This window comes from Emydura macquarii, unplaced genomic scaffold (assembly GCF_026122565.2).
Source record: "Emydura macquarii macquarii isolate MOO-44397 ecotype Brisbane River unplaced genomic scaffold, CSIRO-AGI_Emac_v2 contig_2205, whole genome shotgun sequence".
Classification (NCBI taxonomy): Eukaryota; Metazoa; Chordata; order Testudines; family Chelidae; genus Emydura; species Emydura macquarii.
The window spans coordinates 7,105,784-7,127,208 of record NW_027132342.1 but is presented as its reverse complement, the minus strand read 5'-3'; the positions used below and the strand labels follow the sequence as shown (position 1 = coordinate 7,127,208).

Here is a 21,425-nt window from a genome sequence, read left to right as displayed (position 1 = left end):
TGGATGGTATTTACTGCCACAAGAGGTTTCTTTACTAGCTAGCAGGATAAGAAGGGTTGTCAGTCTTTGTGCACATTTTCTGTAAGTATTCTGGGCCAAATTCTGCTCAGTTGCACCAGTGCAAGCCCATGAGTAACCTTTCTGAAGTTATTGGAATTATTCTGGATTTACTCCAATATAAATAGACCAGTAGATAATTAATTTCACTTTGAAACTCTTCAGCTTTATACTTGTGTGGGTGGTGTTTGTAAAACGAATAGGCCTGCACAAGTGTATCAGCTTCCACCCAAATGAAACCCAGATGCTCTCCCTTTTAGAGAAAGCCACCCTTTTCCTGAAACTGTAGCCTGAAAGCTCTAATCACATCACATCACTCTCAGCTTGGTTGGCATGAGCAAAAAGGTTTTCATGGGGCTATTTACACACACACACTCTCTCTCTCTTACTTTTTTCTACACACACACACACTCTCTCTCTCTCACACTTTTTTCTACACACACACTCTCTCTCTCTCACTTTTTTCTTCCTGTGTAGTTTTCAACAGATGCTACTGTACTGCAAGGTTTCATATTGAGATATTTGTTTTGCAACTTCCGTGTGTTGGAATGACACACGGTACCTGGAGTTACTGAGGCAGATTCTGCTATCTGTTACGCTGGTGTCAATCTGGTGTAATTCTGCTGATGTCAGTGGAGTCACTCTGAACTTACACTTGCAGAAACAAGTAAATAATTTTGCCACCATCTTTAAACTGATTGGTTCTTTGGGAGAGATGCATAAGGGTATATGCTGACTCATCCCTGCTATTTGTTGCTGTGCTATATGTTAACACTTAGGGCTAGATTGTAGCTGTGGTACCACAACTCTGCCTCAGGGGTGGTGCAGAACAAGCACTGCCCCAGGAGGAGCAGCAGAGAGCTTGTGCTTCAGAGAGGCATAGTTTCTGCCCAAGCTGCACAAAAGGGATGTGCACCTTACACCAGCTATTAGGACGGTGTAAAATGCTCCCCATCTTCCCCCACTTCCTTTTCTCCCTGCACCCTTTTTGTCATCCCAGTTAGAAGTGGGTGAATAACTGGTTTTTCTGTTTGCTGGCAGCTACAAAAAATTAAGGGAGAGGGGAAAACACTGTGGGTTGAACCAAATTTGAAAAAAATTGTGAAAAATTTCAGGAAATCAAATTTGGGTCAAACAAAACTGTGCCAACTCCTGATTTACTCCAATGTATGTGAGAGCAGTGTGACAGAGTATAGAGAATATGTCTGCATCCATATGGATGTTGTTTGTAACGGTCATTGTGAATGAGAACATCCATTATGTAGCAGGAACTTGACATGTAGTGGGGAAGTTATGTCTGGAAAGGTGTGACAGAGCGATGAAAGGCGATCAGCGCTGACTGACTCTCCCCTGGTGAAACAATGAGGTTGCTACTGGCAGGACCAATGACTTTGAATGGACTCTCTACACAGAAATATTCCTGGAAGGAAGGGGAGGGAATCCCTCCTACTTCCGTCTCTGTCTAAATCCATGCTTAGGAGAGCTGCAGTTCCTTCACCTCATGAAACAGTGACAGAATCTTTTTTTAAAGGTAGCTGCTTCCTAAACAAAGAAAGTCCTTTCATTGCCAGAAACAGATGACCCAAAAGGAGGAGTGGAGCCAGGATGGACTTTGCTTCCCCTAAGTTCTTGGCCCAAACCCAAGCATTCACAGAAGGGGATAGATTAGACTGGGGGGATTGTGACCAGGAGCTGTTGTTTTTCATGGATCCATAACACTTTTGTGCTTTTTAAGAGTAAAATGTGTGTTAAAGAAATTTCTTTGCTTAGCCTATTTCTTTGCTTTACTGCCATGGTGTCCCTGAAGGGGTTAACTAGAAATCAGAGTTCCCATAGCCATTCTGGAGGGGTGCGTGTCTATGGGTACACCTACACTGCAATAAAAGACCTGTCTGGCTTGGCCAGCCCAGATCAGCTGACTTGCTAAACATTGCAGTGTAGCTGATTGGGCTTGGACTGGAGCCCAAGTTCTGAAACCTGGTATGGGACATGGGTCTCAGAACCCAGGCTCCCGCCCAAGCCTCAATGTCTACAGGACTATTTTTAGCCCCTCACCCCCAACCCTTTGAGCCTGAGTCAACTGACCTGGGCTCTGAGACTTGCTACCAAGGTTTTTTATTGCAGTGTAGACGTATCCTAAATGACTTGGGGCTCAGGAAGGCGGTGGCAGTGGTTCTAGGGTCTAGGTAGGTGGACTGCTGGGTACTGCTGCCCAAGAAGGGTGTCAGACAGGGTCTGCACCTGGCAGTGTGCCTGAGAGACCCAGAGTTAGGAACAGTAACCAGTCACTACACAGACCCCAGGTGCTTAGCAGCACATGGGATTCAGTGGTTGGATCCTGTTACAACAGACTCAGAGAGTGGGACTCTGTCAAGTTGTGACAAGCAGAATTAGCCCCAAGGCATACTAGGTATGTCAGATGTATGCGCATATTGCCCTGAACTGGAGGGTTGTGCTTCCTGGATGTTTTGAGTAATTTATGCAACGTTAAAGAAGATAATGAAAGTCAAGAAATAATTGTAACAATAATCAGCTGGTAGTAATCATCTTGAAAGGAAGAACAGGTATTCCACTGGTTAATATTGAGGTTTCTTGTACCTATCCCAGATTCGGTCCTAATTTACATCCCATCGAGCCCAGTGGAAGTAAATGAGGTTGTACTATATGTACATTGTCTCTGAGTATTAAATGTATTTTCCATGGACCCATTGTAATTTAATGTAATTTCACTGTTTTAATACAGAACGGAGGCAACACATTTCCATCAGGCCCCTAACCTTTCATACTCAGACCACTCCTCTGTTACCTCAAATTCCATGATAGATGCATCACCCCAACCTTCAGAGAATGTAATCTCACCACGATCATGTCAGTCTGCTTCTGCAGCTATTATGACAAGTGGAATCACAGCAGCACCCAGTCTGGTCAAAGCCGCAGGAGCAGATCAGACTACACAAAAGAGAGTTTTAGGTAAGCCCTCAAAATCTTTCCTATAATTCATATCTAGGGTAGAATATTGCAGCTCTTCATATGCTCTTATTCACCAACATTTCCACTGTGCTCCATGATGATTTCTTATTGTGGTTGGAGTGATTTCCCTGAATGCATTGCAGCTATAGAACCTTTAAACTAAGCCGCCTGTCTCCTTGCCTCTGTTGGGATTAATCAGCTGTTTTTTATTACAGTGGTGGCTGATGGCATCTTAAAATTGTGGAGAGTATTACTCTTTTATCTGAACTGGGCCCCTTTTTTCCCTACCATTTCAGTACAATTACATCCAGATTACAAAATATTTGTGGTTTATGTTATTACATGGTTTAGTTTTGCCTGTGTAAATTAGAACAAGCTGAGTTATAACAATGTTAAGAGAATTGTGCTATAGCCTTGTAAGGATTCATTCAAGAAGAGATGGCTTGTCCAGAGCAGGCAGATTAGACATAGGCACCCTGTTTTATATCCTGACATAGGTTCTCTTTGCACTACAGTTAGAACCGTATATTTGGAAAACCAGTTACAACATAGTTGTGCCCAGACATGTTATCACACTCTTTGGTTTTGGCTATGTTGACTAGAACAAGCCATGTTACAATCATGCTAAGGGAACTGTAATATAGTCCAGCAAGTGTGGGGTAATGGCCTGGCTCTTTCAATGTAGTTATAACTAGAGCTGGTAAAAAATTGGAATTTCTGTCGAGTGGAAAATTCTGATATTTTGACATGGTTTTCAGCCTAAATTGGGACAAGAAGTTGAAATACTGAAATATTCCCTCGAACAACAAATTCTGAAAAATTTTGATTTGTAAATGTTAAGATGTTTCGTTTTGACTGAAATGTTTTGACAGTCCTGAATCTACACATTTCATTTTGGTTTGTTGAACTGAATCAAAATGTTTAGTTTTGGCATGGTTTGATATTGAACTGCATCTGGCTGAGCTGCCCACAGTGCCTTCTGGGAGCTGTAATTCAGGTGCTTAATGTTCCCGTTATCCTCTATGGATCAGGGTCCCCAGCCAGACTACATCTCCCATGATGCACGGTGACTGTAGAACTCCCATAATGCCTGGTGACAGTTCAACAAGAGGGGAGACCTCAGTGCATCAAAGAAGATGTAGTCAAATCAGGGAGCCTAGCCCATAAGAGAAAATGGGGTCATGGGACACCCAAACTACAACTCCCTTGGGGTACCATAACTGTTTAGGCAGATGCAGATTAATGTTGAACTGACCTGAAATGAAATGTTTTGATTAAGTGTGACAATCCGAAATATTTTGATTTGGGTTGACCTGACCTGAAACAAACAATCAAAAAAATTGTTTTGATTTTCCCAATGACAAAAAACAAAGTTTCAGCAAAATGAAAAATTTTTATAGAAAAAAATGTTGATGAAAAATTTGAGACCCCATTCTAGTTATAGCTCCTTGCCTGTTCTGGACTGGCCACCACTACTTAAATACAGAATCCAGATCCTCCATCTTCTCGGTGTATTTGAGAGCTGCACACATTGTTACATAAAGTGTAACATTTTACGTAAGATCAGATTGTGTGCTGCCCTGGCTCAGCCGCACCGAGGGTCAAGGGAAGCATAAAAAGTGTCCCTCCACTAACGTGGCTGCTCAAGAGAAATACGTAATAGTGGTCCCAGCTAGGCTCATTCTTGTTGCCCCAAGGGAGCTGAGAGTGGGTAGGAAGGACCAGGGCTATGACCCAGCACAGCCACTACACTAGCTTACAGAGCGGAGCCAGTGTGCTGGGGAGCGCAATCTACGTCAGCCTAATGTTTCATGCAAATGCTGCATCCCCTGTGCGCAGGGTGCAGCACTGGAGAAGACTGTGTCTACTGTGGGTCAGTCTCCTCCTAGAGGGTGCAACTCTGCATCCTCCCCTATTTAGGGCTTGCGGTTAGGTGCCTCACTTTAGACTATGAATCCCATTGAATTTCAGTGGGATTTGGGTGCCTAACTCCCTTAGTCCCCTTTTAAAACCCCAGCCTTAGTTCATAGTATACAGTAACACACAGAAAAAGCCACCACCAATGTGATCCAAGAAACAAACTGATTCCCATCACTAAAAACCAGCTTCAACGCAGTTTGCTCATTCTACTGCCACTCTAAATATTTGATCTAACAAAGACTCTAGCAAGCCCAAAAAAACAATCCAGCAACTCATCTAACTTCCTGATTATGGAGCTCATTGGCCTTTGCCCCATTTCTTCTCCAGCAAATCCCTGAATACCATTCTTTGGTGCCTCCTTGTTAGACTTATCCTCTACAAAATTCACATTCACTTAAGCTGCACACCTGCCATAGCTTTCTGTTTAGGAGATTGTGCTGTAGCTTTTATCCTCCTTATTACTCATGTTATTACATTTGGCTGGAACTAACTCTTCACTTGCCAAAATGAGGAGACCCTGTTTCATTGCCCAAAGATTGGAACTGCTGATTCATCTGAACTCTACCACAGGAAGTCTGAAGGCAGGGGACTACAAACAAGACATTGAAATAGGAGCCTGCACTGCATCACTGCTTTGGTATAATGTACTGTAAGATGGAAATATAGAAACTCAAACATCTTGTTTTTACAATCAGAAAATCCCATTGGAAAAAGCAAATCAGCATGCCTGATGGGAGCCAGCTTTCCTAATAGACTGGGGAGGCTAATTCATGAAACAATATTGCTCTCTCTAATGCAGTAATTTTGCCAAATCAAGAAGAGTTTGAGTTTTAGCCATCTAAGGGCCAGATCCTATGAGTACAGAGCAACTCCTAGCAGGTAATAAAATCTTTTAACTCTCATGGAAATCAATGGGAGTTGAGGCTGCTCAGGGCCTGACAAGATCTGCATAGGGATAGTCTAGTTGGCAGGGTGTCCCAACCCACCTCCTTGGGATCCAGAACTTAGGGAGGACTGAAAAGGAACACTGAGTCACAAGCACTGACAGGAACTGAGGGAAGCTGCTTTTTGATGAGACTTCAGTGGCAGACCGGGGGATCTCTTTGTGAGGGAACGGTTCACCAGCAGCATTCACTTCTCCCCTGCCCCAGATCCGAAGTCTCACTGAGAGGGGGGATGCACATGGCGGTGCATGGACTCATATTTTTGGGTCTTTTGCACAGACGGCGAAAGGAAAAATCCAAAGAGGAGGAGAGGATGTTATCACATTAATTCTGTAAGTGGAAGGGACACTCAATATATTCAGTACCAACTCACAGCTGATGCTACACCGTACAGCAGCACTGAAATTGCAGGATGGTATTTATATTGCTGGTGGTATAATTTATAGTTTTTTAGCAACCTGAGGTAATTCCGCCAGAGTAATAAATCTACATGTCACTAACAAAATATTCACTTTGCCAGCTGTGTTCCATTTTATGGCCATAGGTTTAAAGCTTTCTGAGAAAGGTTCATTGAGCACCATTTTACATTAGCAATTCAAGGGTGGGAGGGGAAGGAAATGAGATTATGCAGTTTTTGTTACAAAAATAAAAGATGAAAAACATTGGTTTCTTTTTTATTTGTCATTTTGTATCTTTTACATCACTCCCTGTCTCTCTCCCTTGCTCGTTCAGCAGCTCAAAGCAACACTAATACTGAGCCACCAAAATGGTCCCGTCCTAGGTCCATTTCCCTCAGCTTTGACACGAATACATTAGGACAAGGTCAGGACTATTTCAGCTCTTTGTTTACCAACTCGAAGAACGGCCAACACCCAGGACCCTTGGAGAGACAGGAAAAGACACCTTCAGCAGCTGAAGACTACAGCTCTTCTGCATCCAGGCACAGGTACAATGTTACGTTATCAGATGTCTAAACACTTAATTTCGTTTAGCAGTAGGACTTTGTAATTGTGTTTTTATGGGGAACTTCCCTTCAATTTACTTCTGAAGGGCAGAGATGGTGTGCCTTTCCAGCTCTCTGCAATATCTCCATTAGGTAAGCAATAAGACATAATCAGCACTTGGTGAAAGGCCAAACAATTATCCACACGACATGGGAGAATGTCAAAAGGTTTGCTTAACATAAGTCACCAAAAGTGTAGCGCTCAGACTCAGTCCTGTCGGAGCAGCTGCCCCAGAGGTGAAGTTCACCCTGGATAACATGACCTGTGGTTTTGAAACTACATTCGCCAAATTCCTAGGGAGTCATCACACTCCAACCCTCCACCTAGTGGCTTACTGGCACCAACTAGAACAGGGACTCCTTGAACCCCAGCTCAGATAGGCTCCACCCCGGACCCAGATTGGTGGAGCTCCTGATTGTCTCGCTCCCCCTACTTAAGCCAGGAGGAACAGGAAGTCATCAGTACAACTGGGCTCCACCCTGCTTTGGACTGCTCAGCCAGTGTTGCCTTCCTATGTCTTGGTCCTGACCTCTTGGTTTCTTGACCCAGCCTAATTCCTGGTATCTTACTCACAGTTCCTGACCTCTAGTTCTGAACCCTGGTGGCTTAGGGACCAGGCCCTATGCTAATCACTAGGCATATCTGCCTACTTTACGTCCCTGACATTGGGAGAGTACAGCAACGATATTGTCACCACAATCCTTTCAGAGTTGTGTTGCAAGAGGGTCATCACTAAACACTGGTTGGTGCTCCATTAGGGGCCTTTCTGTTGGAGGTTGCCCAGGAGAGGAACTGAAACTCTGCATTTCCCAGTTGGATTGGCCTCACTCCTCTCTGGGGATTGACCTGCCCACTTTTGGGAGGTTCCAGTCCCATGAGTGGAGCTGGGGTTGCAGGTGGCCTGAAGGGGTCCCACAGCTTGAGTTGGGCCAGCACAACCTGAGGTAATCCAGGGAATGAACTGAGCCCTAGAGGTTTAGCCAAAGCTAGTCCAAAATTATCCAAAGCCACTGAAAGCCATATCACAAAATATATTGGCCCCAGGGTTAGGCAGTTACCTTCCATCTCTAAATTTAAAATCTTAGATATTAGAGATGGGAAAGATTTATTGGACCAGATTTTCTGTTAGTGTAAATTGTCATAGCTCCATCTACAATGGAGTTATGACAAGTGATACCAGCTGAAGATCTGCCCCACTAGGTCCAGTCCCTCCCTTTGCAGAATATTTTCTAGAGCTTTGTCCAGTGCAGATCATGGTGAAGGCCCAGACATCTTAATTTTAGGAAGCTTTTCCAGATATTCAGTCTAAATTTTCCTTTTTTTTAAAATCATCCCACTGTGTTTAGTTGAGCCCCCTTGTACCAACCTAAATAATTCTTCTGCCTTCTTGGACTTCCCAGCCCTCAAGCATATCTACTCTATTACCATGTCTCCCTGTCCCCTTGGTGATTAACTAGCTAACCCATATGTATTTAACTCTTTTAATCTTTTCTCATAAATCAATCCTGCCAGCCCCTTAGTCAGTTTTTGGAACCGTTCTAGAATTCCTTCCAAAATGTCAATGTTTTTCCGGTAATTAAGTGCCTGGAAATGAACACAGTGAGTCTGATTCTGATCTCACTTACACCAATTTAAATCAGGAGTAACATCTTTCTAGGCAGTGGAGTTACACTCGTGTAGGCGAGAGGCGAATCAGGATTAATATTCCAGGTGGCTTCTCTACAGAGCAGTACACAGAGAATCTATTACCTCCCTGCTCTGCACAGGCAGCCACAATTGGAACAGTTTTTTCCCTCCTACAGTGTCATACTATAAACTCATGACTACCCTCATCCTAGCCTTTCAGCACTGCTGCTTTCCAGGATGTTCTTTGCCATTTTATTTTATGCTTTGGATTATTTTCCCCGTTTGTGTTATTTCTCTGTCCTCCCTGGTGTTCTCCTCCTATCACGCATCTCCACCCAGTTTAGCATGATCTGCATATTTTATTAACCAGCTGCTTTACTTCCTCTTCCAGATCATAAGTGAACATGTTCCATGAGATGGGACCTGACCCCCATCCTTGTAGGAGATCCCCTTCCACAAGACACTTCCCCATGGTTTATCATAATTATTTGTTTACAGGCTTTCAGCCAGTTCATGCAACAGTATTTATACTCAAGACAATAGGAACTAATATTTTGAGAAGACTCTATATCAAATACTTTACTCAATTCCAAATCTATGATATCTGCCGTTTTCCATTCTTCATTAATTTTATAATGCTTTTAGTTTTATAGACATTTCTCTAGCAGATAGGGCCTTTATAAATCTATGGCACTGACAGCTTGTCTCTATAACCAAATCTGTGTAATTCAGGACATTACATATATAGATATGAAAAAAATACCTTTGAAAGCCAGTTAGAAAGCTGAAATTGTGTCCAGAATTCTAAAGCCATTTCCAAATACTGAGATATGCCCTACTGTTTGACTGGGCATTGGGAGGATAACTCTAGCTAAACAGTGGAAGATAAGAGATTACCTTCTCCTTCATGAATTTCCTTATATTATGAGAACTGTTTTCCAGCAGGGGATTGCGTCATAGCTCATTTCACACAGAAAGCAAGAGAAATCATGAGCCCTGCTAATTGTAGAAGATAGTAAAATAGTGGTGACAATTTGCTTTGTGTATGGTTAAACTCGTTTGATGCATAAAGTAGGCAATTTTTTTTATTTTCATTTGATTCATTACTTACTATCATGACACTCAACTGCACCTGCACATTAACAGCCTTTTGGACACACTCACTTTACATTTTAAAAACACACTCACTGTCAGTGCTGCATATATAATGGGGCTGTTTATGCTAGCAGGGGACTAGACTTGATGACCCAGGAAGTCCCTGCCAGTCCTGTGTCCCTATGTTCCTATCAATTTGATGTTCCCATCAAATGAAATTACGCTGCAATGCACAATCATAGCTCCCACCGATTAATTTATAGTTGTATTATATAACATATTATGAATAGAGAGATGAAATGGTGTATATACACATTTAAACAGTATTTCTGTATAGCTTTGTTTAGTAAGGTATATTTTTTTATGGAAGTTACAGTGTCTAACATTATTTAGTACATAGAAATTTAGTAGAAGTTTGTTTTTGATCAACTAAGATTTTTTAATCAGCAGTGTGATTTTATAATTTTTAATCAACTTTCCATTCGTTTGCTGTGTGGTATGGGACAATGCTAAGATTGTAATTTTATGGTTGCATTTATTTACTAAATTATTAAATATAGTGGTACAAGGTGCAAGTCAAGATTGTGTACTGCAGTGAGATTTTCACTTTTTCATGGATGCAGTTAGGGCGATAGTATTGTTGAATCAAAAGTGTTAGAGTATAACGACAGTAGTGGGCTACTGTTTGAGGACTAGGACTGTGTTGGGTGTGACTGTTGTCTTTTAACTATTTCCTTGCTGTTCACACTTGAGCAACCTACCTCTAAATCAAGTAAATTTTTGCATGTGAGTGTTTTGTTGAAAGTAAGGAAAATGGAGTGGAAGCACTCCAAACATCATGAATCATCAATATCTATTTTGCAGTGAGGACATACTGCATACACTAATTAGGACTGGACTAAACCAAATCCAGATCCCCTAAACTTTAAAGCAGTTTGGATCTGGATCTAAACTTTATATCTCAGACCCATATCTGACACTAATATGTGCAGGGTGTTTTGCAATCCTAGACAAATTTCAATATTTGCAGCCCCTCGAGTCTATTCCTGCCACATTCCCCACCTACAGCTAAATCCATTGGCGAACAAATATACAGGCCTTCATTTGCATGCACGTAAATAAACCTTTCATCCTATATTTCTTCCATCACAGTAATAGTATCTATGTAAGTCTTCCCTTTTGAATATTAAGACGTCTGGGCTTTGAATATTTTCTGTTGCAGGGACATTGTTAAGTTGAAAATACAAGGCCAGATTCTGCAGTGTGATGCAGAAGTTTTGTACTGGCATACCACCCACCAGTCCCATTTCCTATCCCCTGCTGCTTCATTCTTCACCATTCTTGTGCCTTAAATGCCCACATCAAATTCTGACCCCACCCCATCCCATTTACCCTTCCTAAACACCCCCAGTCTCCCTACGTCCAGATTCAAGTCTTGTCTAGAAACAAGTCTTCCTCAAGCACCTACCGTGCACTGCTTGATTGTACCTAATACCAGCTGGTACCCATGCTCCTCATGATATACCTAATACTTCTCCCTCCCCATTTCCAAATCCTACTCTTAGCATCTACCCTTCCAGTCCCCATCTCTTAATGTACCCCAGGCATGCACACACACACCAGTCCACATGTCCCTCTTGATTCCCCTGTCCAACTTCATATTTTTGTCCCACTTCCTACCTTTCCAGATTGTCGCTCTGCCTCTGTCCTGCTCAAAACTCCTTTTTTTTTTTTTTTTTTTGCTACCCCCTATGTCCTAGTACCTAGGATTTTCCCTTGTTTCTTCACATGGCCCAATCTTCCTCCAATAGCAGCCTTTCTTGAATGGAATGGGAGGCACTTCTAGCAAAGTTTCTCAGCCAGCAACAGGATCTTTGCATGGGGAGGCAATATGGCTTATCCCTCTCATCCTCAACTGAAGTCTTTTTGGCCACACAATTTGTCATCATTTACACCTGTGCGAAGTGTGAGAACCCAGGGACCATCTTTTTGTTCTGTGTTTGTACAGCATCTAGCACAATGGGGACCTGGTGTATGACTCAGGCTCCTGGGCACTATGGTAATACAAATAAATAATGATAAATGATACCAGATCAGAAGGGCAGCATTTTACACCCACTTCACAGAAGTTTAAATCATGATTCACAGTGCATAGAGAATCAGGCTCTTTTTTTGTGGGAAGCTCCCTAGAGGACTCCCTCTGCTGATGGGAGGAGCAAATGGACTTGTATTCTTGTTCTCTGCGCACAGAGAGAAGGGACTCAACGGAGGGCCCAACGATGCAGCAAAGGGAAAGGAAGGGAGGGTTTCCTAAATGCAGCACCACACTGTATTGTGCTTGGTAAACAAGTATTCTTAGTTACTGTTGGAGGAGATGGGTGACAGCTTTCATCTCTATGTGCTGCAGTCTGCAGGCAGCCTCTCCGTCATTGGCAAGCATGACTCGCTACTGTGCAGCATGAATGAATTTTTGGGTGGGTGGATGGGTGGTTTTTGCCACTCATCAATTATTATTTTGTCACCTTAGTCAGACCCATGGTGTGTCTGTGCTGTAGGGCCAGGCTTGAATACAAGCACAATCACCCACAAATTAGACTTATCAGCAAAACAGAAGAAGGCATACATAGCCTGGACAAAGACGTTACATAGACAGGAGACACAGACAAGACATTACAACAAGGGCTAAACAATGAACTACATCACAGTGGGTGTCGCATGGAAAAAGGGATGATTCCTCAGACTTTTTTCACAACTTGTCTGATAAGACTGGTAATAAGCATTATAGTCCAGTACTGTGTTTTTAAAAGAGGTATCTTGACATGTGAGTTCCTTAGAAGAGGAAAAGTTCAGAGATAAATCTGTTTTCCAGTGCTTGCTGCAGATTGTGTTCCTCTGCTCACTCAAGACGTTCCTCTGCTTACTGTAGATAAATAACAGACACTTGTTTGCTGCATTTCTGAAACAAAAGAGAGTAGGTCTTAACTGTTTTAAAGTGTCTATCGGAGATTTGTTAATAATACAGCTTCCCTTTCCTCTGCAAAGGAAAGAAAACATGAGGGGCAGGAAGATATCAAGAAAGGAGGGAGAAAATACATAGGTGAAGTCAGTGAGTGAGATTTTTAAAACTGACAAGGGGATTTAACCACTCAACTCCCATGAATTTTAGTGGTCAGATTGTACGGTCAATCTTAAAAATGTTAACCTATATACATTTGGAAAAAACAAATAGCAAACTATGATGATGATTAGTTCTTTTAAAAATACCAATTAATTTCTGATGGTAACAGGGGCCTGAAAATACATAAGAAAGCTTGTGTGTGTTGGTCTATGAAAAGCACACTGAGTTTTTCAGATGGAAGTGGCTATGTAAAGTGCTGATTATTACTGTTGTAAATAGTCTGCATACAGTGTGTTTACTCTGCAGACATCAGGGCAGGTTGTTATAATTAAAGGCATGTGTATTTCACTTGTGAAATGCTTTTAAACCTTTGATTTTACTTGTATTATTTAGTGCTATTGGCAACTTAAAAATTGCTGAAGTTCATTCAGGTGGTCATTTTGTGAAGATCCTTAACTGTTCCCTTGATAAAGAGGAGGGTATTGGGGAATATACGCTCCAGCAAAATGTCAGCGGCCATCCAGTAGCTGTGTTCAGATTCCCACCAAGGGTCAGAATGAAGGCCAATTCTACTGTAACGGTGAGTACAGAAGAGGAATATGCCAAATGAATTCAGAGACGATAGCTAAGAATTTACCTTCTATAACTCAGCAGCTGCTCATCCACTGTAGTGCAAGGTCAAAATTTCAAATGCTTGAAGTCAAGCTCATCAACCCATATTTTCAGAAGTCGGAGTACTCCCAAATCCCACTGAACCCAACAGGAGCTGCTAGAGCTCAGCACCTTTATAAATCAGGGCACTTTTATTTAGGTGCCTGAATATGGATTAAGGAGCCCAACTTTCAGAATTCTGCAGAAAGCAGGAGGATTCTGGCCTGCTATCATAAAGAATTTCCCCCATTTCCCACTCTGCCCTCTAAGCATTGCTTCTGTAAGATCTCTCCATGCTGCAACATAATTTTCAGTACAAAGCCAATTTTAACTGGAGATCGGTTTGAACTGAAACCCTGAATCTGAAAACCTACAAACAGCAAAATTAGAAAGGATACAAAAAATCATAAGTCTTGCTACTGATGCACTCTAGCATGTACCAAGAATGCCACAGATGTATTCTAGCACACAGCCAGAGATACAGCAAATGCACTCTGGGATGTATCAAAGACAGCTTGAACTGGGAAAAAAATTGGTGGTACTCTGCCAAGCTCTTGCCAGATGTGGCCAAGTGGTGAGAGCACTGGACTGGGATTCAGAAGACCTGCATTCTGTTCCTGGCTCTGCCACTGGTCTGCTGGGTGACCTTGGGCAGCACATTTCACTTTTATGCCTCAGTTTTCCCTTCTGTAAAATGAGGTTAATGTTACTGCATCTAGTTTCCAGGACATGATGTTATTAACATCTTCTATATAAAGCGAGAGGACAATAAATTACTGTTGCCCAACGGGAACTGCCTGTTCCTGAAAAGGGAGGCAGAGGCTCCAGAATCAATTGTGGACTGGGTTTTTAAAGCCTATATTGCAGGCCTATTAAAATATCCCAGCATAAATTAAAAGAAACCGCCTATTGTTAATCTGACCCTCAGTTATATTGACTAAAAACCCACAAAACCTAAAATTAGTGCCTGGAAATTATGCCTTTATATTGATCTCTGTTAATCCACTAGAGCAGGTCTTGATGATGATAAATATATGCCATTGCTACAGATCTTGAAATGCAGTCCCCTCAGCCTTGATTTCATGGATAAAATGATGAACAACATTACAGAAATCAAAAAACCTTGAGAGAGGGAAATCTGCTGCTTCTTACTGAGTCTACACACTTCATAAACATCCAAGGGCCATCCTCTCTATATCTGACTACCTCCTTTGGATTGTTTCAGGTATGGGCAGCAGATGCGAAAGTGCTTCATAAACCTCCATCAGATTTTCTTTGGAAGGAGCAAGATAGGTTTAAAACAGGCCTGGATTGCACTACCATTCTTTGTGAACCTAATGGTCAAGTGAGTGTTCTGATTCTTATCAGCTGTTTGTCATGTAATTTACAGAATTATTGAATTCTTCTAATCATCCTTCTGAAAAGGATGGCTGGACATAAGGATAATTGTAAAGAGTAGCAATGGCATGCAGAGTTTTGGCAAGTAAATGACCCCAGAAAGTGTTAACAAGCGGGTTATACTGGTACGTGGGGTCTTGAAGCTTAACAAACCAAACATTCTGGGTACGTTGACTCTGTAGCATTGAGTACTTGCGCTTTGCAAGTGGAACTGGTGAAAGGCTTCCTTCCAGTGTCACCCACTCCATATCTTTTTGGATTCTGGACTTGACTATATAGTGATAGGTCCTGTTGGCAATAATGGGGCTATTTATGTACTTAAAGATAAACGTGCTTAAGTGCTTAGCAGGATCAGGGCCAGAGTACCGAGCACTTTCAGGATCAAGCCCATGAGCCCTAACTGAGCAAATCACATGATGTGGGTAAATCCTGGCTGTGAATCTTGCTTGAGTTTAAAAGTTAATTACTGAGATCTTGAGGACTAAGGAAAGGGGCTAGATTGATAGTCTTGCAGTATGATGATCTACTATGCATGGAACAGGTATAACATGGGCCCTGGCACTGCAAGTTTTCTTCAGATCTCCTTGCCAGTGTGCTTCATCCTTTACCTGGAGAACCCCTCCTATCAGGGTGAGAAGTTCAGCTATCCATGTCTATTCAGTCCTTGGGCAACCCTTTAGCAATCACCAACAATATTTGCAGTTACGGTGGGTTTTGTCAGGTTGACCTTCGTCCATTTAGAAATGAGACTGAGACCAGATTCATTTAATCTAAGGATATGTCTACACAGCAAAGAAACACCTTCGGCTGGCCTGTGCCAGCAGACTCGGGTTCACAGCGCTCGGGCTGTGGGGCTGTTTCATTGCTGTGTAGACTTTCAGGCTTGGGCTGGAGCCTGGGTTCTAGAACCCTGTGGGGTGAGAGAGTCCCAGAGCCTGGGCTCCTATCTGAGCCCAGCAGTCTAAACAGCAATGAAACAGCCCCACAGCTCAAGCCCGGTAAGTCTGAGTTGGCTGGCACAGGCCAGCCAAAGTCTTTTCTTTGCTGTGTAGACCTACCCTAAATGTCAACCAGTGGCAATGATTTTTTGGCCATTTTTAGCTTGAGCCAGACTTAAACCAGGGACCTGAACACCAATTTCCTCAAACCATTCAACCTATCCAGTATCCCCTATACAATGTTAATCTAATTTACAAACTGGTTTTTTAATTCAAATTTTTATACTGTTTGCCCCTCATGTCCTTCCTTCCTTCGGCCAAACTTGCTATTGCATTGGTACTATGTCTATTTAATGTAAGCCATAGAATGTAAGATTAGGGTTGGAAGGGACCCCAGGAGGTCATCTAGTCCAACCCCCTGCTCAAAGCAGGACCAACCCCAACTAAATCATCCCAGCCAGGACTTTGTCAAATCACACCTTAAAAACCTCTAAGTATGGAGATTCCACCTTCAAGCAGTTGAATTGCACAGCTGTTACACTATGAATCCACCCAATCATTTTAAGAACTGAAAATGTATTTTAAAGCTCAAATGCAATGGCTGTGATTTGATGCTTCATCATTATTCACTGGCTCATATCTTTGAATATAGTTTGCTCGGAAATATCATAGAACCCTTACCTTCCATGCTCCCTCTCCACTTCCCTCCCTCCCACTATTCCTTATGAAACAATAAACTTGATGTTTAAATGAAGTAACTAAACGAGCTGTGTTTTTTTCTTCAGGCTGTTGCTTGGTATACACCTATTCACTGGAACAGAAAGGAAGGTTGGGAAAAGCAAGAAGATGATGAAAACCTTAAGAGCAGCAAAAAGCCTATTATACCAACAAAAACACAAAGAGACAGATGGGAAAATGAACCAGAGTCTGTGATAATTGATACAGAACAGGAAGGGGCTGGCCAAGGTCAAACAGAGGAAAGAGGACCAGTTTTCATTAAAAGGTAACCATTCATCTGTTGGCTGTACTCCATCGTTATAATATAGCACTATTCCTGGTTGGCTGTGGAAACAACGTTTTTAAATGAGCATCTTACAAAGAAAGTTGTTACTAGGATTGGGTGAAATGGGCAGGATAAAATAAAAACTGACCTGAACTTCAAAGAAATCCAACCCAAACTTTATTTTAGGTTTCATGCAAGAGAGCAATAGTTTCAGTAGGGAGTAAACAATGAAGTAATGGATATTTTGGAAGAAAACCTAACTTCACTCACTGAGCACCCAAAGGTGTGCCAGGCAACATCCAGACAGAAAAGACACAATCCTTGCCTCAAAGAGTTTACAGTCTAAAAGTTGTGATGTTCATAGAATTATTCACACTAGTTTGTGAAAAAGGTTGGTCTAAAACTCATAGTCTCCAGTGCCAGCCCAATGCACCTTAATTTAGGGAGGCCATGGGTATTTTGAAGGGGGAAGCAGCATCAGCAATTTTTGTCTGTGTTGCCTCCAGAGTTTAAGTTATTGGATCCTTGCAGCATGCTCACTGAAGAATGGAACATGTGCAATACACTTGAAATGTTTTGAAATTCAAAGGATAAGGGTTAAATGCGTTCACTGCACATGTGCCAAAGGCAATTTTCCGTATCTTATAATTTGGTCAAACCTGGTCAGATTTTTAATGGGGACACTAAAAGGCCCTTCTCTGTCCCCAGGACTATTCCTCTGCTAAATTTCAACCTTCTGCTCCAAGCTATGGCTAAAGGTGTTCAAAAGACAGTTAAAAATGTTTAACATTGGCCAAATTGCCTAGTGTTCTCTAGCCTTGTTCTTGGAAATGGTTGAACAGGTTTTGCTTAAACTTCTAAAGAAATTCAACTTGAAGCAGAGAGTAAGCATTGGCAAAATTATAACCAGCTGTAAATAAAGGATTATAATAAAGTGTTAGACAGCCTTAATATAAGTGCTGTTACTGCTCCATATATAATACAATTATATAAAATAGATGTGTACTATACATATACATTAATAGATATATTATATACAATATTCAGAATAAAATCATTTGTATTTCTGTTTACAGAGAAAAAACGATCCCAGCAACCCTGTTCCCTACTCAGAATTCTTGGTGCCGAAGTCCAGCCTCTCCCACACACCCTCACTTTTCTCTGGTCCGACCATTAACCATGGGCAATGATGGCAGCAGTCTATGCAGGCAGTCCAGGAGTCAGTCAGCAAAACCTGACCCAGCAGCAGGTGAGTTATAGGTCAGTTATCGTAGAAGGTTCAATATGCAAAATATTTTTTTCAATAGGCAGAAATGTATTGAAATTTGCTGGCAGAAAAAGATCAGTAGTTCTTCACTAGTAACGCATACGTGTTATCACTCATCATCCACTTATCCTGCAAATATAGGTTTTAAAAAGAAGTGTTACATGAGTCTGTTGTTGTTATGAGTTGTTTGCTGTTAGGATTGACTCTTTTTTAAAAATGAATCATAATACCAAGATTGAGTGAGAGAAAGACTCTTGTGTTGATTCTGAATTGTTAATTAGGCATTGGTGAAAATCTTGTGTTTATCTCTGGTACTTAAAATCCAGGAAGTTGTTGACAAACTGGAAGGAATTCAGATAAGAACGCCAAAGTAATTAAGAGTATGAAGAGATTGATTTTTGAGGGTAGATTAAGAAGAAGTTGTCATAGCTCTTAGGCTTCTGGTCCCCCAGCCATCACATCTCTTAGGCAGAGACGTACCTCTTTCTCTCTCCCTCCTGACTAGGGTTTTTCCAGGCCGCACAGTTCCCTGTCTACACTGTGATTAGCCCAGCAAGTCAGGCTGCTTCAGCAGGTCTGCTTTGCTTTCTCCTCAGAGGCTATAAATAGCATAATGGCCCACAGTTAAGTTACTGCACAGCTCTTTTTAAGCAAGCACAATTATTCTTAAGGTAAAAGCATTACAGACAAAAAATATTAAAAACAAAAGAACATGCTAATAAGTTTACTAGCATCACCCCTAACTCCAACAAAGGTTCTGGCAGGTAAACAGTCCTTCAGACTCCAGAGAGGGATTTTTCTATTGTTACCAGTTCATAACCACTTGGCTCAGGTCAACACACCCATGAAAAGATCAAGTCCTTCCAACCCTTCCCAGGAAGGATTGGGGCCTCCCTTGTATAGACAGTCCTGTCTGCTTGCTGAATCAGAAAGCAGGCCCTGAGTCAGTTTAAACTCAGGCTGTTTATACAAAAGTCTTTTCTTTGTCTGCTGGTTTCTAGAAAATCCAGTTTGAATAAGTACATGCAAGTCTGTCCAGGTGGTGTGGTACCTCTTGGGATGTTTTACAACCTGAATGAATTTGCCTAATCACTCTGCACTCTCCCACCCCCACTGTTCTTAATTCCTGGAGGGCTGTGGTCACCCTCCCCTATGGGACATACAGTCCGTGGCCCACAGTGATACATAAAATTAACACAGTAAGATCTCCCAAAGATATTGCAGAAAATTGCCATATCTGTCACAGAAGTAAATATGTATTTAACAACCAAGGGACAGACATGATAACTGCCAAATGTTTGGAAAGATAAAAACACCAAGGAGAGAGAAAAAGTGTCTGACATGGTCCCAGATAATATAATTAGGAGGAATGGGACCAAATTGAGCCCAAGAAGATTTAGGCTGAATGTTTCTTACCAAAGAGCTCTAGTAGTCTCTGATATAGTCTCCCAGTGGTAGTGGTGAAGGTTTCACCTGAGATTTTAAAGCCATTGTGCTAGGTGTTGAACAAACACAGACATGGTCCCTGCTCCAAAGAGCTTACAGTGTATGTAACTCTGGAGGTTTTCATTATCCTTATAAACATCTGATGCTTTTAAAAAATCCTGCTTAGCTCTTGGTCTCAATGATATCTTGTAGCAATGGGTTCCACAGGCTAATTGTGTTGATGTAAACCATAAGCTTTTTGAGTCAGGGCCTATCTCTTTATTATATGTACGTAATATGCCTAGTACAATGGGACCCTGGTCTCCATTGGGCTCCCTAGATGTTACTGTACTAGAAATATAATAATCATGTGTAAAAATGTCTTTTCTTTTATCAATTTTAAATTTATTGCCTTGCAGTTTCCCTGAATGCCCCCTTGTATTTGTTTCGCAAGAAGGGTGAATAGGAATGCCAAATTTACTTTCCATATTCCATTCATTATTTTGTATATATCTATTGTGTCCCTTCTCACTCATCTCTTCTCTAAACTCAACAGTCTTTTCAGTCTCTTTTCACGTGGAAGTTTTTTCCATATAGCTAATAATTTTTGTCACCAGTCTCTGAACTGCTTCTATATCTGCAACATCCTTTTTCAGATATTAATAATAATAAGAGCACAGTATTCCAGGTGAGATGTACCATGGATTTATACAGTGACATATTTTCACTATTACCTTACAACCTATTGCTTATGCAATCTAACATTTTCCCTTTATGACTGACACTGCTCATGGAACAGAATTTTCATTGAGCGGTCCAAAATGACATATAGGTCTTGTTCATGAGTGATTATGGTTAATTTACGACACAGTAAGGTATATGAATAGGTATTCTTTGGAATGTGCATTTATCGGCATCAAATTCCATCAGCCATCATGCCGTCCATTCACCTAGCTTTGTTAGCGCCTTCTGAAGTTCCTCGCCGTTTTCTTTAACATGGGACCCACCTAAATAATTTTGTGTCAACTGCAAATTTTTTCACTTCAACTCTAACTTGCTTTACTTGAGTGAGGAGTAATGCATTTCCTGCTATATTGTTGATCTGCCTAATTGTATTCCTCTACGCTTGATGCTCTAAGTGCCCCCTCTTTCCCCTCAGCCTCACATGTGGGAGGGAGAAGCTGCTACTGACACTGCTTGCAAGTTCCAAATGGGTTTTCTATATATTTCAGTTATATCACACAGTTCAATGTATCTCCCTTGTTCCCCAGAATGGTGCCACATTCCACTGATTCTTTATTTTGTTGTTGCTGCTGCTGAATTTCACTCTGAATCAAAATATTAAGCAGTGAACTGTGCAATGGGTTTACAAATAGCTAGGGCATGCATTGTAAAGCAAGCACTTTGAAGTCTCAGCCAAACACAACAAGTTTTGTCAACAGAATTTTTTCATGTCTCCAGTTGCTGAGAAACACTAATTAAACATTCAGTGGCAAATGGAGAATGAGGGGTAGGGAGGGACGGATGAGGATTTAGCATGTATTTTCTCTAAAAAGGAGGCCCACAACCGTCTCTTTATGTAGGGAACCAGGACCATTTTTATTCCCTGTTATTTTTTCCCTTCTCTCTTTTGTTACAAAACATATAGGGTTCAGTTCTCCAGCCCTCACTCACTTTGAGAAGCACTTATTTTCATGAGCCGTCCCAGTGACATTTGGAGTCAGTGCAGCTGCCCATGGAAGTTCTAGTTAAAATGAGTAATGGTTGCAGAATCATCCCCATATCTTTTATCACAGGACACTGACGTTTGGCGGACAGGGCTGTGTGATAAAATGCGCCCTTGCAAATGAGGTTATACAAACACTGTTGCACTTTTGGAATAAACTGTACTAGAGGCATATATAATGACAGTGTGAAGGTTAAACAAGCAATTATAGCAGCAGCACAGGGGAAAAAACTTAATTGTTTTCTCAGATAGATCAACTGACTACACCAGATCAAACATTCCT

The 21,425-nt window shown here is 41.6% G+C and overlaps 1 protein-coding gene across 1 annotated transcript in view; it reads left to right on the top strand.

The window, feature by feature from the left end:
- LMNTD1 (lamin tail domain containing 1) overlaps window positions 1–21,425 on the top strand; it is a 229,503-nt gene that overhangs the window by 175,713 nt on the left and 32,365 nt on the right. The window contains exons 9-14 of the mRNA XM_067559264.1: window positions 2,801–3,027; window positions 6,627–6,837; window positions 13,128–13,314; window positions 14,611–14,730; window positions 16,507–16,724; window positions 17,801–17,973. Coding sequence (XP_067415365.1) covers window positions 2,801–3,027; window positions 6,627–6,837; window positions 13,128–13,314; window positions 14,611–14,730; window positions 16,507–16,724; window positions 17,801–17,973 — 1,136 coding nt within the window. The remainder of the gene's footprint in view (window positions 1–2,800; window positions 3,028–6,626; window positions 6,838–13,127; window positions 13,315–14,610; window positions 14,731–16,506; window positions 16,725–17,800; window positions 17,974–21,425) is intronic.